The following is a 22,449-nucleotide window of genomic DNA, read 5'->3' on the forward strand; positions in this document are numbered from 1 at the left end:
TGTCAGTGTATTCTGTTTTGCTTCCTCCCTGTCTCATCTCATCTAATTAGGTTCAGCTGTGTCTCCCTCCTGTTACATATTCCCTCGTTGCCCTCTGCATTTATAGTGTGTTTTTCCTGTGTTCCTCGTCATCTGCATGTCTTCCTCCGTGTTGCCTCTGCGATTCCTGTTTTTTTTCTTTTTCTATGTCTCAGGTTTCTTCTTTAGTTTTTCTCATTTAGTTTTTTTTTTTTTGTTTGTTGATCTTAGTTCCCTGTTGCCTTTTGTTTTGTAGTGTTTTGTGCAGCCAACAATAAAGGCTCACTTTCTGTTAGACATCCACCTTCATCTCTCTGTTTTCTGCATTTGGATCCACTTCATTCTCTCCACACTATCTGCCCTACAGAAAATCGTGAGAGTTCACTTGCACATTGCTGCGGTCGCCTGCAGTTTGCCTCTAACACTCTGACTCATCTGCAACTCTTGGAAACAACAAAAAGCAGGTGACCACTGCAATCTGCTAGTGACCAAAGCAATCACCGTATATCGCTTTGCTACTAATTTCCCTTCGCGACTGTCAGCACCCACTTGCCAACCATTGAGGGAGTCCACATTTTTACCTAGCAACTGGTGGTAGAAGGGGGGTCACTGACCTGTCTCTAAACCTGTGTTACTGAAGTCAAATTGCCTTAAAAAAAAAACCCCAGCCTGAAATTGAAAAACTGAGTTTTCACTATCTACTGTAGAAATTTTAAACCTTTCTGTCATATTATTGTTTCTGTTACTTAGTTACTTTGGTGTAGTATGAATGGCCATGGGAGGAGTTTTTTATTAGTAGGAAAGCTGTAAAATGTACACAGTTAAAAGTCCAGAATTTATAAGCCATCCAGTGGATGAAGAGAAACTTTGACCTTGAATGCCACCAGATAAGATCCTCAAATGGAAATCTGCCTAATTATCACATGGATACTAGAAAAACTTGGCTGAAGTGTTCATAAATATTCTTTCATGATGAGCGGAGAATTTTAAAATTACAAAAAGACTTTAATTATTGCCTGAGTAATGAGTACCATCATCAGTATTCACTCCAGTGTCTCCACTTTGTGTAAGTGTGATTTCACAAAAAAATCTGCCATTTTATTATGAGTTGTTCTTTTCTTTCTTTTCTTCTCTGTTTTTGCTTTTAGTTTTTTCCACGGTACTTCTTAGAAGATATTTACACTTTTATGACCCATCAAACTCCTCTTTAAATCCTCACATTCCCCTGCTGTTGGGTGCTTAATAGATGTGTGACCCATCTGGCATCAGTAGGAGAGTAAATGAAGAACACAACGACTGTGATTCAACTTCATGCAAAGTCAGCCTCAGTGTGCAGCGACCTCAATATGCAGGATTAACTTTGGTGTGTAGTCTAATTATCACACAGGAAGAGGTGATGAAATTCAGTGTTTTGGTTGATGACTAAGATGCTGAACTAATCCTCAGACTGAAAAATAAAGAGTCAGTAGAAAGTATTTGCTTAAAAAGTTTTGTGAAAAGTTTTGGTCGGTCTCGAAGGTTAATCGTATTACATCTCCTTAAAAGGTATAAAGTGTTATCCATTATTCACACACACACACCCTTAAGCATTAATTTAGATCTTATTTATATGTTACTGGTACTGCCTTTTGTTAACTGCCAGATGTGTCTTGGTCCTTTCGAATTCAAAGAAGTACATCTAAAAAGATTACATAATATATATCCCACAAATATGTACAAAGAAAAATATAATTGAAGGTTAGCATAAGTATTTGTGATTTTTTTTTTTTTTTAATTTGTTTTATCCATAAAGCTAACCTTTTCATCAGTTTCTAATTGACACTGATGTTATTAATATCATTTGGAACAGGTTATGTTCCAAAGCAGGTTACCTCCAATGTACCCTGGTAAGAAATGAACCAGGAAACCCAGGGTTACCCTAAAGTTACCTGGACAAAACAAAGTTCTGCTTCGTAGAACTGAGGTGGATGTTCAGAGCTTTATTTGCTGTCAGACAGGCTTGTAACCTGTTATTAATTCATTTTTAATGAGCAAACATTCATTTGGCAAAAGGAAGAATTCTACGGTAGCATAAACTACCAATTCAGTCACTGCCTTTTCTGTCACTTTGTTACCATAACAACTAAGCAAAAGAGTCAATATACCTTTCGATTTGGGGGGTTTACGATCAAGCAAAGGCAGAGCTCTAAGATGGATGTGGTCCTGGTGTGATTTAGTCGCAATATGTCCTCCAGTTCTGAAATGTAGAATTTCATTTTTATAACAAAATTCATAGGTTAATGCCCAACTATCTCTCCTCTGCAATACACCATGTAAATTTATGATCTGATAGGCTATGGGCCAACATAACTTAATGATGTAAGTTATGAATATATATATATATATGCATTATTTTTATTTCACATAGAGAATTAGCAATATTTCCAGGCTAAAAACTGATTACCTCAAATACTGGATCAAGCCCTGAAACCAGTAAGAACTGTAATGGTTCACTCATCATGAAGTCAGCAGGTTTTTGGTTGTGAGATTTAGACATAAAATGTAGCAACATACCCAAAGTTTTAGATATGTTTGATATTTGCAAACAAATTGCTATTCAGCATCATCGGACTGAGTGCAGGAGCTTGGTGGTCGTGCCATTAAAGCTATGAGACTGTGGTGTAGTTTGTATAAAGCCTACAGAACATGGAGTCAAAACTTAAATCACACAGGCCTTCTTGTCCACTGTTGGTCAAACGAACCCCTGTCATGCTAACTTTAAGGTGGGCAAAGAAAAAAATGTTGTCCCAGCACCACCGATGAAATATAATGATGGTTCCAGTGTCATTAATGGTTTAGTGATATTAAGATTTCTTATGCATGTTGAAAGTTTGCTGTAGTCCTGAATAAACGTGTAGCTCCTCATGTTGATTGCAGTGTAATGTTTGTAGTGTGACACAATGCATACTTTAAAAGTCTTGGCTCACCGTGTGTAAACTGCGTTTGCAATATGTGTGTATCATATGGTTCACATATGATAAAGCGTCTGAGTCACTGTGTTTAATGTGAGCCACATGCAAACTGATGAATGAAGAGATCTGATCATCAGAGTCAAGCTGTACCAGTGGGGGGATAATCAGTATAGCTTCATTTTGTTGAAAAGAACATTTGTTGCTTCCTCTGCACGCCAGCTGCTGGTTGTCCTGCAACGTTTCATTGGCAAAACAACAAAAGAGAACATTTGCAGGTGCTTGTGCTCTTGTTAGTGGTGTTGATTACAAGGTTTGAACAATGGACAATTACTGAAAAATGTGACCAGACAGACTCGAGGCACATGTGATGTGCATGTGTGACACCAAAAGCGGGACAGGAGCACATTGTATTTTAATTCGGTCATATATCACAGTGAACAATAGTGGAAACAAAACAATGCGTGTGTGGCTTCACGGGTGTGTTTTTCCAAGGGTGTTTGGTTTTTCAAAACAATGACTGGAAGGTAAGCTAACCACAAACACATAAAACATTGCATCTCCTGGCTTGCAGAAGGTGAGAAAAGAAAGCAAAGACATCCAGGCTTCTGTCCTCATGGAGGTTTTTGGTATCCGTTGATAGGGCTCCCTGCCTGAGGGCAGAAAAATAAAATGTAAGTGAAGATGACCAAAGACAATAAACATAAGAGTGCACAAGAAGGGAATTGAGAGTGAGAAAAAACCTCAAAGAAAGTAAGTACAGGTCAAAGGATGGCTGGAAATGAATGCTAAAAGTGAGATTGAAGGATATTTCTATTTTAACCAGCTGTATTTTCCTGTTAATGTGGCTGTCGTAACTCTGTGCTGTGTATTCTCCACAGATTGTAAAAAGCAAATCTACTTGCAAGCAGCATATATTATAGCAAAAAGTGCAAGCTCTCTGCAGCTTTCCAAAACACACGATTTTACATATAACAGGTTAGTCTACTTTGTAATTTAAGTCAAAACTCAAAATGGCACTCAGTAGTTGTTCCTATGGTGTCTCCTCCCTGATCTGGACAGGGCATCACTGAGCTCCTGATAGTCTGAGGTGTAATCTGGTGCGTCAGATGGACAAGCATAATGTCCCAGAGGCATTCTATTAGATTTAGGTCAGATGTGCGTGGGGGTCAGTGGTATCAATTCCTTCATCCTCCAGGATCTGCTTGTAAAGTTTTGCCTCATGAGCTAGGGCTTTGTCACACATCGGGAGGAAGCCCAGGGCCCACTGCACCAGTGTATGGTCTGATAGTGGGGCCAAGGATTTCACCCCGATATTTAATGGCAGTCAGGATGCCGTTGCTGAGCCTGCAGAGGTCTGTGCATCCCTCTGTGGTCCCTCCCTGAACAGTGTTACAGGCAGCATAATGTTCCCCACAGCTTCTCCAGATCCTTTCATATCTGTCACACATCTTCAAGGTGAAGCTGCCCTCATTTGAGAAAAGCACAGGGCACTAGTGGTGGACCTGCCAATTCTGGTATTCTGTGGCGAATGCCAATCAGACTATATGGTATCAGCCAGTGAGCACAGGGCCCAAAAGAGCACGTTGGATCCCTCAGGCAATTTTCATGAAGTCTGTTTCTGAATGTTTGGTCAGAGACCTTCACACCAGTGGCCCACTGGGAGTCATTTTTTAGGGCTCTGGCCGTGCTCATCCTGTTCCTCCTTGCACAAAGAAGCAGATACCGGTCCTGCTGATTGGTTAAGGATCTTGTACGGCCCTGTTCAGTACTCCCAGAGTAATAGCCTGTCTCCTGAAATCTATTCCATGCTCTCTCTTGAGACTGTGCTGGGAGACACAGCAAACCTTCCAATGGCATGTATTGACGTATTGATACTGAGCAATCGGAAAAAATGGTCAGTGACCTCCACCTGTAAAACCATTCCTGTTTTCGGGTTGTCTCATCGTTCCTCATCTAGTAGACCTGTTGTAAATTTAATTAACACAAAGGAACCAGAATTTAATTAAGAATCCTCTCTGTTATTCAACTGAACAGATCAATATCCCAGAATTTTAACTGAGTTGATGCTATACTTTGATATAAAAGGGTTTCTTATTTTTTCAAAGGCAGAGTATCTTCTCCTATATTTCCAAAACTACCCAGAGAACCAGAGTTAGACTTATTGGCCTTTCAATGAGTTACTTAATCTAAACACTAGAAGAAGATTCATATTGATATTTAGCCAAGAATTTGAGACTTTTTTATTCACCTGTACTTCAGCGACACCATTCTGTCTGAAATAGCACATCTCTCTATCTCTGCAGATGTCAGCCCAATGAACAGTAAGCGTCCTCCTTTCCTCTCTTTCTGTCATCTAACAATACTTATGTCTACACAATGTGAATCTCCCATTTGTATAAATCATGTCAGAGCTGGTAATGTGTTTTTTCATGGCTGTTTCCTCCATGACTCCGCTGCTCCCTGCTCCTCCAGCTAAATTTCTTCCCTCTCTCAGCTCAGCAGGGACTGCAAAAAAAACCACTCTGCATCATCTGCACTCAATCAGAATAATTATCCCAAGAAATGCACTGCAGAGCCTGTGAGAGGTGAGGGGAATGAAGCACAGAGGCTATTGGCAATCACCTCCCTCCAGTCATTATTAGTCATCTCTTTGCTGCTTTGGAAAAGGACTCGAATGGCTTGGGAGGAAGCCATGTGCAGCCGACAGACAGACAGACAGACAGTGAAAAGGTCTGATGTGAATGCAGAGCCCAAAAAATATCAGCCACCTCTGAAGGCTCTGGCAGCCTGGCAGCTCATCTGGGGGACTGGCAGCCATCCGCACACGATTATTAGCCTTATGTTCTGTCTGTCAGGCTTCCTCTTATCCCCATTTTTTAAAACACTGAACTTGTCATTCTGAAGATGTGAGGGCTTTGAAAAATCCCCAAAGTGGCCAGGCAGACACCTTCCACTATAAAAATCCTGCAGGAGGATGAAGTGTTTGAGGTCCTGTCAGGATTTGTGAGCGCTTCCTGAAGGACTTCTTTGTGAGACATCGTGGGGTTCCTGTTTGATTGCAAAATGGCTTTGAAACTTCAAGTTCCTCAAAGCCCTCTAACGTTTTAAAGCATGCTGCAGACAGAAAAATAAAACACTGATTAGGCTCTGGTACCCATGAAGTATCAGTTATATGAATGTTCTGGCTGTTCTGCAAGTCCACAGGGGACTGGCAGCCATCCTCGCATGACTATCACTGTTTTGAATGTCTGTTTTGCTCTTGAGTTGTGCATTCTTCTTTTATCCAAAGATTTTAAAACATTAGACTGGTCACTCTTAAAGAATCCTTTCAAACAATCCCAAGGCTGCTACTATCTGCACACTGCTCTTCAAATGAATACACTCAGGAGAAATATGGTTAGTTAGCATAAAGACTGGAAAAACTAAACTGGAAAAACATAACGTTCTGGTTTTATGGGGATTAAGCGGAGGACTTTTCTTGGCTTGGAGCAGTGACTCACTGGAGAATCTGCTGAGTGATGGAAAACGTCCCAGTAATGACATATTTGTTATTTTCACACTGTTTATTTTATAGATTAAACAAACAATATAAAACACAATAATTAGTAAGCTTAAAAGCCAGTGGTAGATTTATGCTACCTTTGCACAAAACTAGTCTGTTTCCTTGTATTTCGGTTCTGAATACTAAGATAACTAGTTGCTCGCTCCAGATTCATATTTAGTAGAAAGAGGTGGCAATTCTTTCAACTAGCCTTTGAAAATAAACCCATTAAGCTTATCTCTCAGAATTTTACATTTTAACAAACACAACACGTCAGACATATGAATCCTCCTCTTTCAATTCAGCTTTTCAGTGATTTGCATCAAAGACATTTCAGAAAATTCAGCAAATGTGACGCAATGCCATCACAGCAACAACAACAGAAAACTGGGTGTACCAAGTTCTGAGTGTAGCATACTATGGATGTGTATAAATAAAATAATAAAAGCCACGATTATACAAAGAATTAAAAACTACTAACAAAATCTAAACTGGTACTTTGATTTAATCCAATATGCAATCAACATGTCACAAACTAAGCTGCAACTTTCAGTGCATAAAAATTAGGTAGTGGGAAAGAAGAACTCCCCTTTAACCACTTGTTGGAGGGTGAGGAGGAAAGAGAAGACAGAAAAGGAGAACATAAAGACACCAGCTAACTCAAACTTGTAGCCTGTTATGAGGTACAGACTGTTCAGTAACTTTACACTTAAGTGTTGATGAGAACATTCTAATGTTTTATTATTCTGTTACTTAGCAGTTATCTCTGTGTATCTATGGGAACAACTTTGCTAACCAAGCTTGCTACTGCTAGCTGTTAATTGCTTAGAGTAAAAACAGCACAGCAATCTCCTTGAGACCAGGAAAACTCTCGTTGTTTGGTGATTGCATTGAATTTTTTCACCTTTTGTGACCAGTTTTCAAGCAGTTGTGGCAAATAACCGATCGCCCAGAGGTTGAACATGCATCATCCTCAGACTCTAAGTGACTATTGTCGATAGCGATATTGTCAATCGCAGTCTGTCTTAGACTGACTACAGTCACTCTAAAACAGACTGGTGAAGGTTTGAGTGAGTTTGTGTCAATGAATGCAACTTGTTTGCAATATTCGACCAAACTGGTTTTAGTTGTGTTGTGGTTATATTCTTGTATAAATACAAGGGTACCAAGCACCTGTGCCGTGTTGCTCTGCGTCAACTATGTCACTATTTGTGGAGGAATTTCTGTTTCAAATCTATGAGGTTTTGTTGGACTCTGGTGTGTTAAGACAGTGATAAAACACCAGTGAGACAGTCGGTTTGACGATAACAACTGATTGCGAGTGGTTGCACACCTGGTTCCCATCTTAAGAGCAACCATTTCAATGGCAACAAGATCACTAGTTCATTGCACACAGTTGTAATAACATCTTTTCTTGCTACAGACTCCGACCACTGTTCTTCCTAATGTTACTGTGGCATTTAGAACACCATCCTGTGGTCTGAATATATTTTGGGGGGAGTTTTGTGACACATGGCTCACTGGCTTGAAGCTTTGTAAGAAGTTACTGTAGACACTAATAAAAGGAGCGTCTGACCCAGCAGGTAAAAACTTTGGATTTCTGTGCAGTAACCATATTTATGAGAATGCAATGCTTTGATGCAACTGATTTCCTCTTCAGTTAGTCTGGACTCCACCTTGGAGATTGGATAAGTTCAGACATCCAGAAAGAGCTTGGAGTAAAGCTGCTGTCTCTTCACGTTACAAGGAGACAGCATAGATGGTTCAACAACATCATTTAAACAAAAACAACATGGCAGTGACCAAAAACGTTAAAGTTGATGCTTCAAAATGGAACAATCCAGAAATCAGTGGGTGAGGTCACTGTGCCTACACCATCTTTTAGATACAGCCTATAATCATAACTAATTTATTTATATCTGTTTTCATCTGTTTCATTGGTTATGCTACCTCAACTTTTTCAGATGTGTTTCACTATTGGATTCTCCAAAGACCTAAAAAGTCAACGACTGTCATCAGTTATTATTGGAAGCAGTCCTCCAGGGTGACTTTCTAAAACTTTAAATGGTTCCACTTTATGTGCTGAGTGGATATTTTTAAATCCAGTTTTTACCCAGACTGTTATTTTTTCAATGTTCTGTTTTTTGGCTTATTTAGTCCTCCTATATGCATGCAGTCTGCTGTACAGACTCGTGTGTCCATGTTTAAAAACACTGATGATACTTCAGTGCACATGAATGTTCAGAGTCTTTTGGAAAACTCTCTGGCACCGCAATGAGCCCACAGCGGACTGGCAGCTGTGACCAGATGAATATGGTTTGGATTTCTAATATTTCAACACGAGTCTGCTCTTGTTTTTGATCCAAATATTTCGAAACACTGAAAAGATGGCTGTAGAGATAGAGGTGACATTCGAGGGGGAAAAAAAGGGGGAAAATACAGACTGGTTTGTGAATTCTAAGGCCAAAGGAAACAGCCGATGTTTCAGGTGTCCCAAAGAAAGCACAGCACGAGCCGATTGTTCAAACAGCCTACTTTTATGTTTAGCGGCCAACAAGAACTCCATCTATATGATTAAATTGGGCCTTTTTTCTGCAGTTCCATGCAGAAGTGTTTAAGCAGAGATTGTTGACCTAGGAGGCAGTACATCTGACTGCCCCCCACAAGGGTCCTAATACAAGGATTCAAGGAAGGAGATGGTGGTTTGGGTTGAAATACGCTGAGTTACAGTGTATTATCAGATTAGAAAGGTCAGCTTCCTTGGTGTTCTGAGCGATGAATTTGGATATATGTAAAAGTGGCAATACAAGCACACATTTACATGCACATATTATCCCAACTGTCACAGTTTCTTCATGAAGAGGACACTAGAACTGTATGTATGTAATCTTGGTTATTTGGGGAACGCACTGCGGTTACTCACTGATTACTTGAAGACTACTCAACCATATAAAGTAAAAAAAGAAAAAATCAATTATTAGACTGCGGTTCTGTGAGTCTCCTGGATATTTGACAATTCCTTCAGGGACTGGCAGTCACATCCAGATGAATGCTAGCTCTCTTTTTTCATGTCTTCTATTTCAGTCCTGAGATCACCACCAGATTTCTTAAAATAAAGGTTCATCTGAGGGCTGCAGTGACACGCGAAGAGAGCCAACAAGCATTTGAATTCTCTTTCACGAAACTTCGAGCTGCCACGAAACTTCAGTTTGTCATAACATTATTACAGAAGATAATCACCACCGTGCTTCACACATGAGAAGTAACAGAGCTTTACGCAACCCACACAGGTACCTTAAAGTGAGCCCTTTAGACGATCCACAGCAGAAATGTTAGACACGTTTATCCAAAGCACACTTGTAATTTCTGGAAGAACTGACAGCACGGCAGCTCCTCTGGGGATTGGCAGCCATACTCGAATGAATATTGGCACTGTAATGAAGGTCTAATGTTTCACGTCCAAGGTTTCCACGTGTCATCAAAGATTTCACGAGACCGAACAGGCGTGGAGACATTTTGAGTAACCTTTAAGTTGCCGTGAGAAGATTTCTTCTTCGGGAACTGCAGCAAATGTCGATAAGAAAACCATTCAGGAAGAAAAACTTAAAATGATACCTGGTCGAGGAGCTCTTCGTACAGCACGCTTGACTTCTCCACCTGAGACTCCAGGTTGGTCACTGCGTCTGCCTCCCATGATGTTATACTGCTTTAAGAGACGAGAAGTTTAAATGTGTTATAAGGTGAGTAAAAGTTGAAAAAGACACTCAGACAATAATGAACTAGTTCCTCATTAAATCTGTTCATCTATCACTACCTGTCACAGCTCTCGGCGTCCTGAAGGGGGCAGACAAGCCTCCGTGTTGGACTGCCATCGTGTGAACGCTTTAGTTTCTCAGCTTTCTTTTCCAACCTGCTGACCTGTCGCAGCAGAGCTTCTCTCTCCTCCATGAGGCAGTCTTTGAACCTGTAGAATATGATAACTCAGCAACTCGTCAAGCACAGTGTACATAATCTCATGAGTTTCTAAATATTTGCTAATTAATCTATAAAGGAAGCAGCAGCAGCATGAAGCCTGGCTGAAGGAGGGGGTTATAAATTGTAGGGTTGATTTCCAGACCTTCCTATCCACATGTAAAAATGTCCTAAAGCAAGATGTTGAACCCCCGTGTGCTTTCTGAATTTTAGCTGCTTTGGATACGAGTTTGCCAACGATTCTAATGCAATGTGCTTAAGCAGGGCCCAGAATATGAATTATGTGCAGCACCTGCACTGATTGCATTAGAAATTTCTAGAGTGGGGCTTGTAATCTATCAATTTGAAGTGAAAGATAAAAAAAAAAATACAAATTTACGCTCTCAGTCAAAATTCCTCTGATGTAAACACCAGACTAACAAAGAATAATACAATTCGGTTTCTTACCCTGCCCCTGACAGACTGTCATACGATCCAACTTATCCTCAACATGAAATCTGTATTAATCTTTTGGAGAGTTTAATGTGAGGAATTCTGGGGCCTAAGGCTGGGACACTAACAGGAAACATTTGGGTCGCAGAGGGGAGATGTTTGAAAGCACTTAACTTTCTTCAAGAATCATCAATCTCTATTTTTTTTTTATAAAGTTGATCTAGTGACTCACGAAAACAGGTTTTAAGCGATTCCTTAAGGCTGCAATGTTTCTTGTTTCAGTTATAAAGGCAAAACATGGAAGATGCTTTAAAAATATCATCCAGTGTGTTAGAAGGGCTTTCAGGGATTCTAGCAGAGCTTTCTGACTGATGAACAAACATTGCTGGTTAGTTAACTTTTCAAGAAACTAATGGTTACTTCTGTGACCTAAATGCATGACGATGAGTGGTATCCTACCCACATACACTATAGTACTTGGTTAATTACTAGCAAACTCAGCTGTCAGACCTCTATCTCAACTTATTGATCTTTCTTTAATTACAAGAGATATATAAAAGTCTTTAAAAAAGGGGGTTTTGTGATATTTTTGGAAGCTACACCATTCTTTCCAGATCTCTTGTCTGTAACATTTTAGCACCTTTAAGCATATTGTTTCAGTTTTACAACCTGTAGCAGCTTATGTGCTGTGGTGCACCCTCGCTGCTGTTTCCAGCTGGTGCAGACAGCTGTTTTCAGCTCTGACAAACCAACCTGCATGGCAGCACAAAGATGCAGTCAGAGGCTTGTTGGGACTTGAATTTTGAAGTTTTTTCCCCAGAGAAGATGGTGAAGACGGAGTTAAAGTAAATAAGATGGGTAGAAAGCAGACTACAAAGTAAATTAGGTCCCTCTGTGTCTGCTTAAGTGAGTACGTGTAGCTCATACTAACACAGTGCTACCAGTAACATCATAACAAGGCCAAAACATACCATGGGAATTTTAGGTAGCTTTGTAGTTCTGCCACAAAAAACACAGACAGATCAAAGATATTAATGCTTAAAAAATAGTTTCAAAACTTTTTAAATTCATCCAAATCTCTCAACAACAGCTATGATGTTACATGTCTTTGTATTGTGTTACAGTGATATCAAGAAATCAGGATGAGCTGTGCTCTCTTGTAATACCACTTTGATCCACATGATGGTGCACTGAGTGTCTAATCTGATTTAAGTCCAAAAACACCCATTACAGCAATATACATGCAACAATTTACAGAATTATTGTTACTATCACACTTTTGTTGTGTTTTAGGTGGACAACTACAGTAGAACTTTCTGGTAAAACACTGCCATCTTGTGGTGAAATGTTTAATGACATTTGCAGAGGGTAATTGCAAAAAGTACCTTTAATCACTGTTTAGAATAAATCAAGTATTTCTATACAAATAAAAAATAATTGTGTCTGAGTAAATGACAGTCAGTTAAACAACTGGAATAGTTTGCTTGTTTATTTTAATCACATTTGACATGCATTAACTCTGGTAGATGCTTTGTATATTATAAGAAATCAGAACGTTACTCACTTCCAGTCAGATAAAAATGCAAGTAGATAAGTCTCCTTTCCAATAATCATTTACAAATGTATTTTCTATGCAGATCCACATTATTTATATCAAGAAGGGGTTTTCAGGGTTTCGTTTACATCAACTTTGAGCATGTGTGCAGACAAAAAAGACTTTAAAAATCTGATCCTGTTATGTTTTTTGGTACACACAGCTGAGATATATTTAAAAACAAAACAAAAAAAGAACCCTGCTCACCTCTTCACACAAGACATCCAGTAACGCTGTTGCTGACAAAGCCACTCGAACTGCTCTGCCGTCTCCTGAAGTTTCCTCAGGCTTCCCTCATTTTCCTGCTGCAGTTCTCTCACCTCAAAAAAAATAAAAATAAATAAATATATTTCTCCCAAAACCAGGATGTGACCAAGACAACAAAATTAGAAAATTATGATGGGGGCGTGTAAATATAAATCAGGAAAAGAAGACATGTCATGTGGAAAGATGAGCGGGTCCAGTGGAGTCAGACTTAATCTTCTGCTCCCAGGCCTTTCACAATAATTTACAGGCCTTATCCCCTGCAAATAATTGTTCTCATTAAGTTTCTCACTGACTCTGCAGTCTGTTGTTCTCTTCTCTTGGCCTTGTGAAGATGTCTCAAAGGAAAGATAATTGTAGACCTGGATTGTTTGCTGTTTGATGGACTGGATGAAGCAGACGCCAATGCGGGAGTGAGTCTTTGAAGCCGAGTGTAAATAAAGGAGGAATGTTCCGCTAATGCCCGGACCCAACACACACCAACACACCGACACACACCAATGCAGACCTAATGCCAGCAACATCTGAATTAGTGCTCTCACTTGGGTGGTTGTAGTTTTTAAAATTTGGACAGAGTACATAAATTTGAACCCTGAGGTTTTCGGAATCCAGCGGCAGATCATTATTCACAGCTGGCACTCTGCCACACTGACCTGAACTAACCTGAGACCGCACAAACAGTGTTAATCCATTACTTCTGATTGGAGGAGCCGGCTGTAGAGAAATAATCCCCGTTCACTGCAAATCCATTAAAGCTCTGTCACTCATCAACAGTTTTATTTGTGTTTGAACCCAAAAAAGGCCAAAGCAGTGTTTAAGTAAGTGTCTGATCCTGACATCTGCTGGACAAAACTGGCACTGCAATCACCAAACTGATGATTTTATTGAACCTCCTCATTAGCCAAAGTCTTGCATTGCACACTTTTTTTCTTTTCCAGCAGCATTTGTCTTGACGAAGGGATGTGTCCTCCGGTGCTTCTGCTGAGATTTCTCCCATCATGTACAGCTAATAGGTTGTTTTAGAGGGTGGTTGTTTAAGGTGTCCAAGAATACAGGATTTTGATGTTATATGTGATGGTCCTGAGCCCTATACTCCTTGTTTTGCCTGCATGCTGCACCTTTCAGGTACAAATGCTTGACTGCCCTTACCTCAATAAGGAAATTACTTTACTTTCTGAATTTTCCTAATTGAATGAAGTGACCCGTGAGTATCTGCGTAGCAGCCATAATAAGAGCTGGTCAGATTCTTTACTACTAAGGAATGTTGCTCTGATGCTTCCTTTATTACCTGCTTGACCAAAAGAAACACTGGCTTATCCTTTATGAAAGGAAATGCAATAAGGTCATCTTATAAGTCAAAGTGACACACTATCCGACGATCGTTAAAAACAAATAATCAACATAACTGACAAAACCCATGAGCATCTCAACGTTCTTTTTTTATTGTCTTACAGTTTTTTGTTTAAGCCAGAAATGTTTGACTTTGTTAAATAAATGTTAACTTAATTAAAATTCTTGCCGCGTGGGTCCACCGTCTTTATAACATCAGGATAAGCTTATTCAGAATTTGAACCTGTGGCTTTGCTCATACCAAGCAAGATCACACTCAACAATGTCCAAGCACATGGACACTTTCACACAGGAAACTTCTTGCCTCCTTTATTATTTGATTTAAATTCAATTAATTTAATAAAGCACTGTGTACTTTTTGTTATGATGCAATGGACAGTTTGCTTTTACCGACAGCAGTATTTACTTTAGTGCTTCAGAGGCCTGATATGAGTTTGTTTCTTCAGCAGTGTTTATCTTACAGTTCTCAGATCACAGCAGAGAATCATTTTAAAATACTTTTGCTTTTTCCATAAATCATAATCATCAGTAAGGACGCGTATCAGATCTCCAGACGCAGTGCAAACCCTGCAGCTCTCTCCGTTTGGCTCATCCTGGACTACTCATCAAAAACTGAACATAGTGAAGCTGCTCAAATGTGGAACAAATTACCAAAGGAGCTCAGGCTGGAGAGACAGTGCCGACTACTTTTAAAATAGTTTTATATTCAAACTATAGACCTGCACATTTACCACCGATTTCAATAAAACGTACTGTATTCAGATTTTTTACAGCGGACTCCCCTCCTGACGCAAACCCCAAAGGGATTTGGCAAATGTGTAAACTGCTACACAATAAAGAGAACTAAAAGTAGGGTAGGTTTTGCAAGGTATGAGTAGCTTGTTGTGTGTTACTAACATCATGAGTGTGCAGCGTCCCCTCACTGCCCCCTCACCTATGAGATCTACTTTCAAAGAATGAAGATGACTTTTTATGGTTTTGAACCATAAAAAGTTGATGGTTCAAAACAGGACCTCACAACACGGTGGCTGTGTCCATCCTTTGTGTACAGTCTCTGCATGACTTTTCAGAGACACTTTTTAAGTCTTTGCGCCGCAAATATTACACCTTCAGCCTTTTGTTTCGAATTTATATGCAGTAAACTCTGAGCTTTGACCCACGTCAATCCTAAACTCTTCCTTCTCACCTCCTTCTGATAAGTTCTGCGCAGATCCGTCAGCTCTTCTGTCAGCGTCCTGTTAGTTTCTTCTAGCTTTTCCAGCTCCACTGTCTTACTGTTGATGACAAATAGAAAAATATCTTATTTACCTGTGTCAGCTCATTAAACTCTGCTTGTAGCCAGTTTAACTTTAGTATCTTTATTTGATCTTTAATCAGTGTAAAGTGTACTATAAGATAAACACTCATACTTAAAATTTACAGTACTAAAGTAACTAAAATACTCACTCTTATCATAGTGTGTTTAGATGTATTTTATTTTTTTCACAGTCCATTTATTCATTTCTTTGTAGCCATCAGATAAGGAAATGTGTTGGTCTTGATAAAAGTTTTAGGGTAAATATTTTGCTCTCTGCGAACGCCCAAATTTCTTTCATCTGTATTTCTGGAGTCATGACGTGATAACAAACTCTGACACTAAGCCGACACTCTGCAGGGATTTAACGTCAGCAGACTGAAGCGCGCCGCTGCTCGGAGGACTTTTCAGCTGATTTAAAGTCGCGGGTCCGGGCTCGATGTTTTCGTTCAGCCTTGAAACAACAGTCTGAGACAATTTTCTTCTCTGTGCCGGGCAGCCCGTGACAGCTTTGCTTGGCTTCAGTTTCCACCAGATGGTAATCAAGAGTCAACCGTTTTAATGTTTTTTCTTTTTCTGTCTGCAGCCTTATCTGGGTTAATGTTCATTGTGTATGTTTAATGTCGATAAGGTTTTAATCAAGTCATTAACAATTCAGCAATACAGAGGACAGGCGGCTGTTTTAAGGTAGTTTCTCCAGAGCTATGCAATTTAAAAAAATGGAAACTGCACACAGAAAGGTCCCAGCCGGGGTTTAAATCTCTTCTTGCTGTGAGGTGACAGTGCTAACCACTGTACCACTGTGCCACCCACAGTATTTAGTGGATTAGTCCATTTTTTTGTTTAGAATACGAAGTAAGAACACAGCATTATAATGACAGCTTTAAAGCCCGGAGTAGTCGTGAGGTCCTGAGCCTCTGACATCTGAAGTCAAATGTTAGAATGTTAAAAATGGCAAAAATGACTCCAGACAACCACAAAAAGAAAATAAAGTTAAAAAGTAATCCATGATTTCTACTAAAAATAACAACAAAGAGTTTTAAAACAGTTATAAAGAGCAACAAAATGACCACAAAGAGACACAAAACTTATAAATTGTTTCAGAACTAGCTGATGTCAGTTACAGAGAGATGCAAAACAACCACAGGAGATGCAAAGAGATTTAAAAGTTAATACATAACATAGATACCTTAAATTATAAAAATGGCATGAAAAAAAATGTAACAGTGTGAAAAAGATGCAAAGCTACTGTCTTCATCAAACATCAGGAGGTATTTTTACTGTCTCAGAACCCATCTGTTGTCTAAATTTTGGAGCAGTTTTGGAGCATGTCAGAACATTAACTTAAAGTTTAAAAATCATCTCTTAAAAAAATGTATTCCTATATTACATGAACTCATTGTGTGTTTTGCGGCTTATCTCTGCAAGTTTTTCTAAGTAAACGTAAACCAAATTGTACTGTGTAAAGTAAAGAAAGAAAACATGATTCAGTGTTTTGTTATACTGGAGAGACTGAAGACCTACCTGCGCAGCTCTGCGTGGAGGCTCTCAGTGAGTGCAGCTCTGTGCTGGAGATTTTCTGCCACCTCAGTTCTATGTTGGGCCTCAGCCTGCAGCTCCTCCACCAGGCCCTCCAGCTTCACCTCAGAGCTCTGCAGGCAAAGCAGCTCTGCGCCGACCTGCCGCAGTAGCTCTGCATCCCGGGAGCTCGCCTCCACTAGCAGGACCACGCGCTGCCGAAGCAGGTTCACCAGGTCCTGCGGGGAAGACACGGACATACTGAGAATACTGCAGATGTGCTCACATGAACACTTCAGCACTTCCTACCCTTTTCAAATCTCACTGGAGACATGCTATTCTCCAATACAGTCTGCATAAGTGATATCAGACACACCTTTAGGTCAAAGAGTTTGGGACAAGCCCAAACCTGATACTGTCTTTGAGGGGAAAGTGAGGGAGTCAAGCTCTCCAAAACTCTAACAAATACCACTGACGTCTCTAAGAGGGCTGATAATTTGTTACTGTGCAGCCTTAAAGTAAGACACGGGATAAATGCTGAGCTGTGCCCTGCTGAAAAATTACTTGTGTCTCTAAAAGCATGAAAAATATTCCTTCTGACCACTTTAATAAGCTGCTGAAACAACTTTAAACTAATTTTAGAAGTTCCAGGGAGATTAATATGACAAGAAAGCTGTTTTGATGCTCATTAGATTTCTTTAGTTCAGTGAAATCTCTCTTTGGTTCAAAACTCTTACTTCTTGCAGCTCATACTTATGCAGTTTGTAAGTAACCAATGCCAAAACATCTGCATTTTCCACGTGCAAACACATTTACACATTTCCAGTGTAACTAACAGACAGCAAAGATAAGCTGATCTGTTGATGTCAGAGGTACAGATATGGTGGATAAATGGAAAGTTTCATATTCATTTCATAGGCTGTATTTATCCACCACATCTTAAGAATATTGAAACTAGAAGCAATATATTTAAAAGAGAGAGATTTCTGTACAGAAACCAACCAATAGGAAAATCCAACAAATACTTATATCGTGCAAAATTTAATTTATTTCCACTTCCACTGTAAAATGAGTAGCGTATGAATGAACAAGAACTATTGGGAAGTGGCAGTGATTACAGATTCGACTGAAAGCGAATACCTCAGAGCTTTGTGCAAGTAAGATGTGAAGGTAAAAGACACTGAAACTGCAACTTTAAGTTGTATTTATTAGTTAATTATTAGCAACTTATTCTATTTGATCTATTTTGAATATATAAATTGAACATTTATAGCAGGCAGCCTTGTTCTGTCTACATGTAACAGATAAATCATAATCGGTCCACCTGCTGCTGCTGGATCCTGCTGATGAGTTGGGTCTGGTTCATCCTGAGTTCTATATTGAGCTGGTCTTGCTCGAGGAGTCGGGCGGTCACAGCTTCCAGATCATTCTGCAGCCTTCTCTCCCTCTCTCGGGACACCAGAAACTCTCTGTCCAACACCGCTGCCGCCACGAAACCAAGAAGAGTTAGTTCAACTGTGCACAATAGATGTAACTGTGTGGCTGACTTTACTTAAACACTTAATATTAAAAAGTCAATTTTGTACTGCAGACACTTCACGCTTATCACTCCAAAGTTATTAATCGCTGATATCGCTCATATTTTAAAAATAAAATATGGACAGTGTATCAGAACTTCTCTATAGGTTGTATAATAGTTGCCAGTGTGTCTAATATAATACTTAATGCACTTAATGTAATAACTAAATTTTGCTTAAAAACGGATGCATCAGTTTTATCAAGCTGAAAATGTACTGCATAGACTACTTTTGATCCCTAAAAAGTACTGATTCAGTCAGTACTTAATTAGCTCAGTTATTTAAAAGTTCTATATTTAAACCATTATTGATGTAGCTGCTCAGTAATTTGTTTTTGCTGCAACAAGTTATTTTTTATTCAAGATTAACATTTTCTTAAAGAATAAATAAATATAAATAACTGAAATTTAAAAACAAAGTTAAGATGTGAAATTTAACCACTGATTGTTTTAGTTTTGCTTGTACTTGTTTTTGTGTGTGATATGTTTAAGAAGCAGTAAAAAGTTATAACGTAGCGCATTTTTTAGAGTATAATACTTACGTTCGGATTTTTTCTACCAAAACAATAAACACATAACTAGAAATGCTCTCAAGTACTAACATCAGTACTAATGTAGGATTTAGCCTGTTACAATATTTTTTAATTTTATAACATGGAATAAAATTAAAATGAAACATGGAATTTAATTGAATTAAAAAAGTAGATAACACCACTGTCACCACTCGCTACCCTTACATCTTATTACAGAGGTAAATGTGCATTGTAACTCAGTATGGGCTTTAAGTAGATCAACACTGACCCAGATTGCAATAAAAACAGATAATACAAACTGTAGTTATATTACATATTAAAAAAAACTGTATATACCAGAACTTTCTGTAAATAAACTTATTTTTTGCACTTTGCACTAGTCAGATACTCTGTAAATGTGACTGCATTGACTTGGAAACTGTTGCACAATGACTATAAAGTTGATTCTGTTAAAGTGTAATCTGCTGCAGGAAACATGCACCTTGTTTTCTGTTTATTAAGAACACCGGGCTAAAACTAATGCAGCGACTCTGCAATAAAGCCTGTTTTCATTAAAGATCAGTGTTTTAGTTCATCACATTTTACTTGACAGCGTAAAGATGAACGCATTTCTTTTCATGCAAAACATGTGTGGTTCTTCTAACAACTCTGTGACCTTCGATTGAATTTGATGTTTATTTGGCAAGCGTGTTTTTCCATTCAGGAAATTTGACTGTGGGTGAAGTGGATTCCAATTCACTCACACACAATGCAACAGCACATAAAGAGATATTTACATATAAATAGATGAAACAGCAGGTCAGACTGTTCCTATAAATTTTACAGAGATGGTGTCCATGGAATGCCGAATGTATTAATATGCACTCACATATGCTCTTTATCATAGCGTAAAATAAAATTAATACATTTTATAAATTAAGCTAAATTAAGTTTAGAACTTAAGCTAAACTGAAGCTAATCAATTTATATTTTGAAACATGTTTGCTATGTTTCATGCAGTTTTTTTCTTTTTTTCAAGACTTACTGGCATTTTTCAAATTATTGTTCCTTTATTTTTCAGATTTATTAGTAAAGTCTAACTATGGACATTTGTGACGGGCATTTTTTTTTATTACCTTTAGTATTTTTACAAACAAAACAATCTTTAAAAACTCGTGAATCCATAAGTAAGTAGCAGCACTTCCATTTTCAACAGTCACATAATTATACTAAGCAACATTTTCTGTGCAGGACTTTGACTTGTAGCAAAGCATGATAATTAAACTGTTTAAACTGTTAGCTGTATAGAGATTGCGTGGTGCTGATCTGATCTACTAGTTGACCATAATCCGAACGCCTCAGTGGAGTCAACATTATAGCCTTCCTGAAGGGAGAAGAGGTTTATTGCTTTGTAGTAAACTAGCAGTTTTCATGTAGATAAGAGATTGACAGTCAACTGAACCCGTCTTGACCTTTGTGACTTACCTTTGTCATGAGCTAGGCGGGTGCACTTGGCCGTCAGATACTGGATCTGACTGAAGTCCTCGTCCCGGTGTGCTCGGAAAAACCGCCTCATGATCATCTGTGTCTCATCTGCTCCCTGAAAGACCTAAAACCGCCTTCCCATGATCCTCGGGGCAGGGCGGGTGTGTCCCACATGGTCTGAGAGGACATAGCGTGCACATTTCCCGCAATATTTAACCTTACCTGAAGGTCTTAAAGAGGACTCCTACCTGGTGCACACCTACAAGGGGCAGGTTTCAGCATTAAAACAAGCTGCTGTTGTCACAACATGGAAGCGAGGTGTGCTGCTGCCGTGTCTCTCTGTGGATTTTCTTGCCATCTGGCTTGTTACTTGAATAAAGAGTGAAAACTAAAGTTTGCATCATGCACAAAGTAAAAGGCTGATCTTATGCTATATGCAAATTGTGTTGTGAAGTTCTCCCCTGAAGCAGTGGCTGAGCTGAAGGAGTCGGGCATGTTGTATCTAGCAGGCAGGAGTCTTTATGGCATCAGCCTCAGGTTAGTGCTTTATTATATATGACTGCATAAGAGGTTTAATAAAAGAAAATCCCATGAATGTGCATTAAATCTAGAGCTTTATCAAATGTACTGTGTTAAAGTGTTTATGTGTTGGTTTAGGTTTGATACATTGCCATGGAGATGAGCTCACTGTGTTTTCAGTATTTTGTTGCTAGCAAGTAAAAAATCCAGAGGACGGTGCATCCGTGGTGAAGGTGAACGTGTTTAGGTCACTGACTGTTATTTACTTTACAAACAACATGGAAAAGCCTTCTCTGTAAGTGAGACACAGCTTTTCCATTTATTTGAGGTCACCTAAAGGAAGTCTTGAACTTTGTAGGACAAATTTACCTTCAGCGGTGTGAGGCCGCAGCTCATTGGTGCTCATATGTCTATAAAGGAGACGCTTTGTCTTTATTTTCCTAAATCGTTTCTTTTGCTTTATATAACAGAGCTGGACACAGCGAGAGGGGACTGTGGTCAGGTTTTCTGCCACCAGAGGGAGACACACTTCCTCTAAGAACCACTTCCCTGTGTGTACAATCGAAGACATTGTTTGGATTAGGTTTACATTCATGGATTTTTAAAATGAAGACAGCCAGAGAGCTTGTTACAAACCCAGCAAAGGAACAATAAAATAATAAATAATAAAATGTTGAAATAATTAAAAAAAAAAATAATAAAAATGAGTTGATATTTTAATTAATTAACTGGTACTATTATTTATTTAGTTTGCTTTTTATGGTGACAATCTGGACATTTTCCACCATAATGGAGCACCATGTCACAAAGCAAATGTAGCAGACAGCTACGAGGCTCGGAGATTCCCATTCTGGATCTACAATCAGGCCTAAAAAGGCAGGAGAAGAACCCACAAACTGATCAATGTGGAGCACTGATAATCCCGGATGGATCGCCATCAATTAGGATTTGATTATCTGAATAAAAACTGAAACAAAAAAGTTCTGCCACTATCAAAATTTGTGTTCATAACTGCAGAGCTAGAAAATTAACTGGGAGATATTTTTTGATAAGTTTTTAAAGCAAGCAGGAGATATTTACCAAGCTTCTGAGAAGTGACACCTTTCTTCTTTTTATTATTTTACACAAGAGTGAACTGGATATTTGGGGGATTTTGTGCAGCTGATTAGACAAAAATAAGATACTGGAAGACATCGGAGTCCGTGTTTCTGTGTCTTTAAAAATAACTATGAAAATGTTAAGCATCTCAGAATACTATCTTTTGCAACCTACAGAGGGTTTATAAGAAGATTTCGCTGGTTTTTCTTCTCACACTCATGAGCGTCTCTTAACAACATCACTGACTCAGTTATTCCCTCTGAAGACAAATCAGCATCTCTCCACCTGATGCAGCTGTGCTAAGTGAAATGCATCTGTAGTCATT

The 22,449-nt window shown here is 39.0% G+C and overlaps 1 protein-coding gene across 2 annotated transcripts; it reads right to left on the reverse strand.

The window, feature by feature from the left end:
* Positions 1 to 3,007: 3,007 nt before the first annotated feature.
* LOC116311466 (centrosomal protein of 63 kDa) lies at positions 3,008 to 20,747 on the reverse strand. 2 transcript variants are annotated; one of them, XM_031728591.2, is made up of 8 exons: positions 20,508 to 20,747; positions 18,259 to 18,416; positions 16,941 to 17,173; positions 15,309 to 15,396; positions 12,716 to 12,828; positions 10,325 to 10,474; positions 10,126 to 10,213; positions 3,008 to 3,619 (listed from the first exon to the last, which is right to left on the reverse strand). In XM_031728591.2, exons 1-8 carry the CDS (start codon positions 20,602 to 20,604, stop codon positions 3,581 to 3,583), a joined length of 966 nt encoding a protein of 321 aa, XP_031584451.1. In that variant the 5' UTR covers positions 20,605 to 20,747; the 3' UTR covers positions 3,008 to 3,580. The 2 variants fall into 2 exon arrangements, with proteins under 2 accessions (XP_031584451.1, XP_031584450.1); XM_031728590.2 differs by having other exon boundaries at positions 3,010 to 3,619; positions 10,126 to 10,216.
* Between the last annotated feature and the right edge of the window lie 1,702 nt (positions 20,748 to 22,449).

Source organism: Oreochromis aureus, linkage group 2, assembly GCF_013358895.1.
Source record: "Oreochromis aureus strain Israel breed Guangdong linkage group 2, ZZ_aureus, whole genome shotgun sequence".
NCBI classification, from domain to species: Eukaryota; Metazoa; Chordata; class Actinopteri; order Cichliformes; family Cichlidae; genus Oreochromis; species Oreochromis aureus.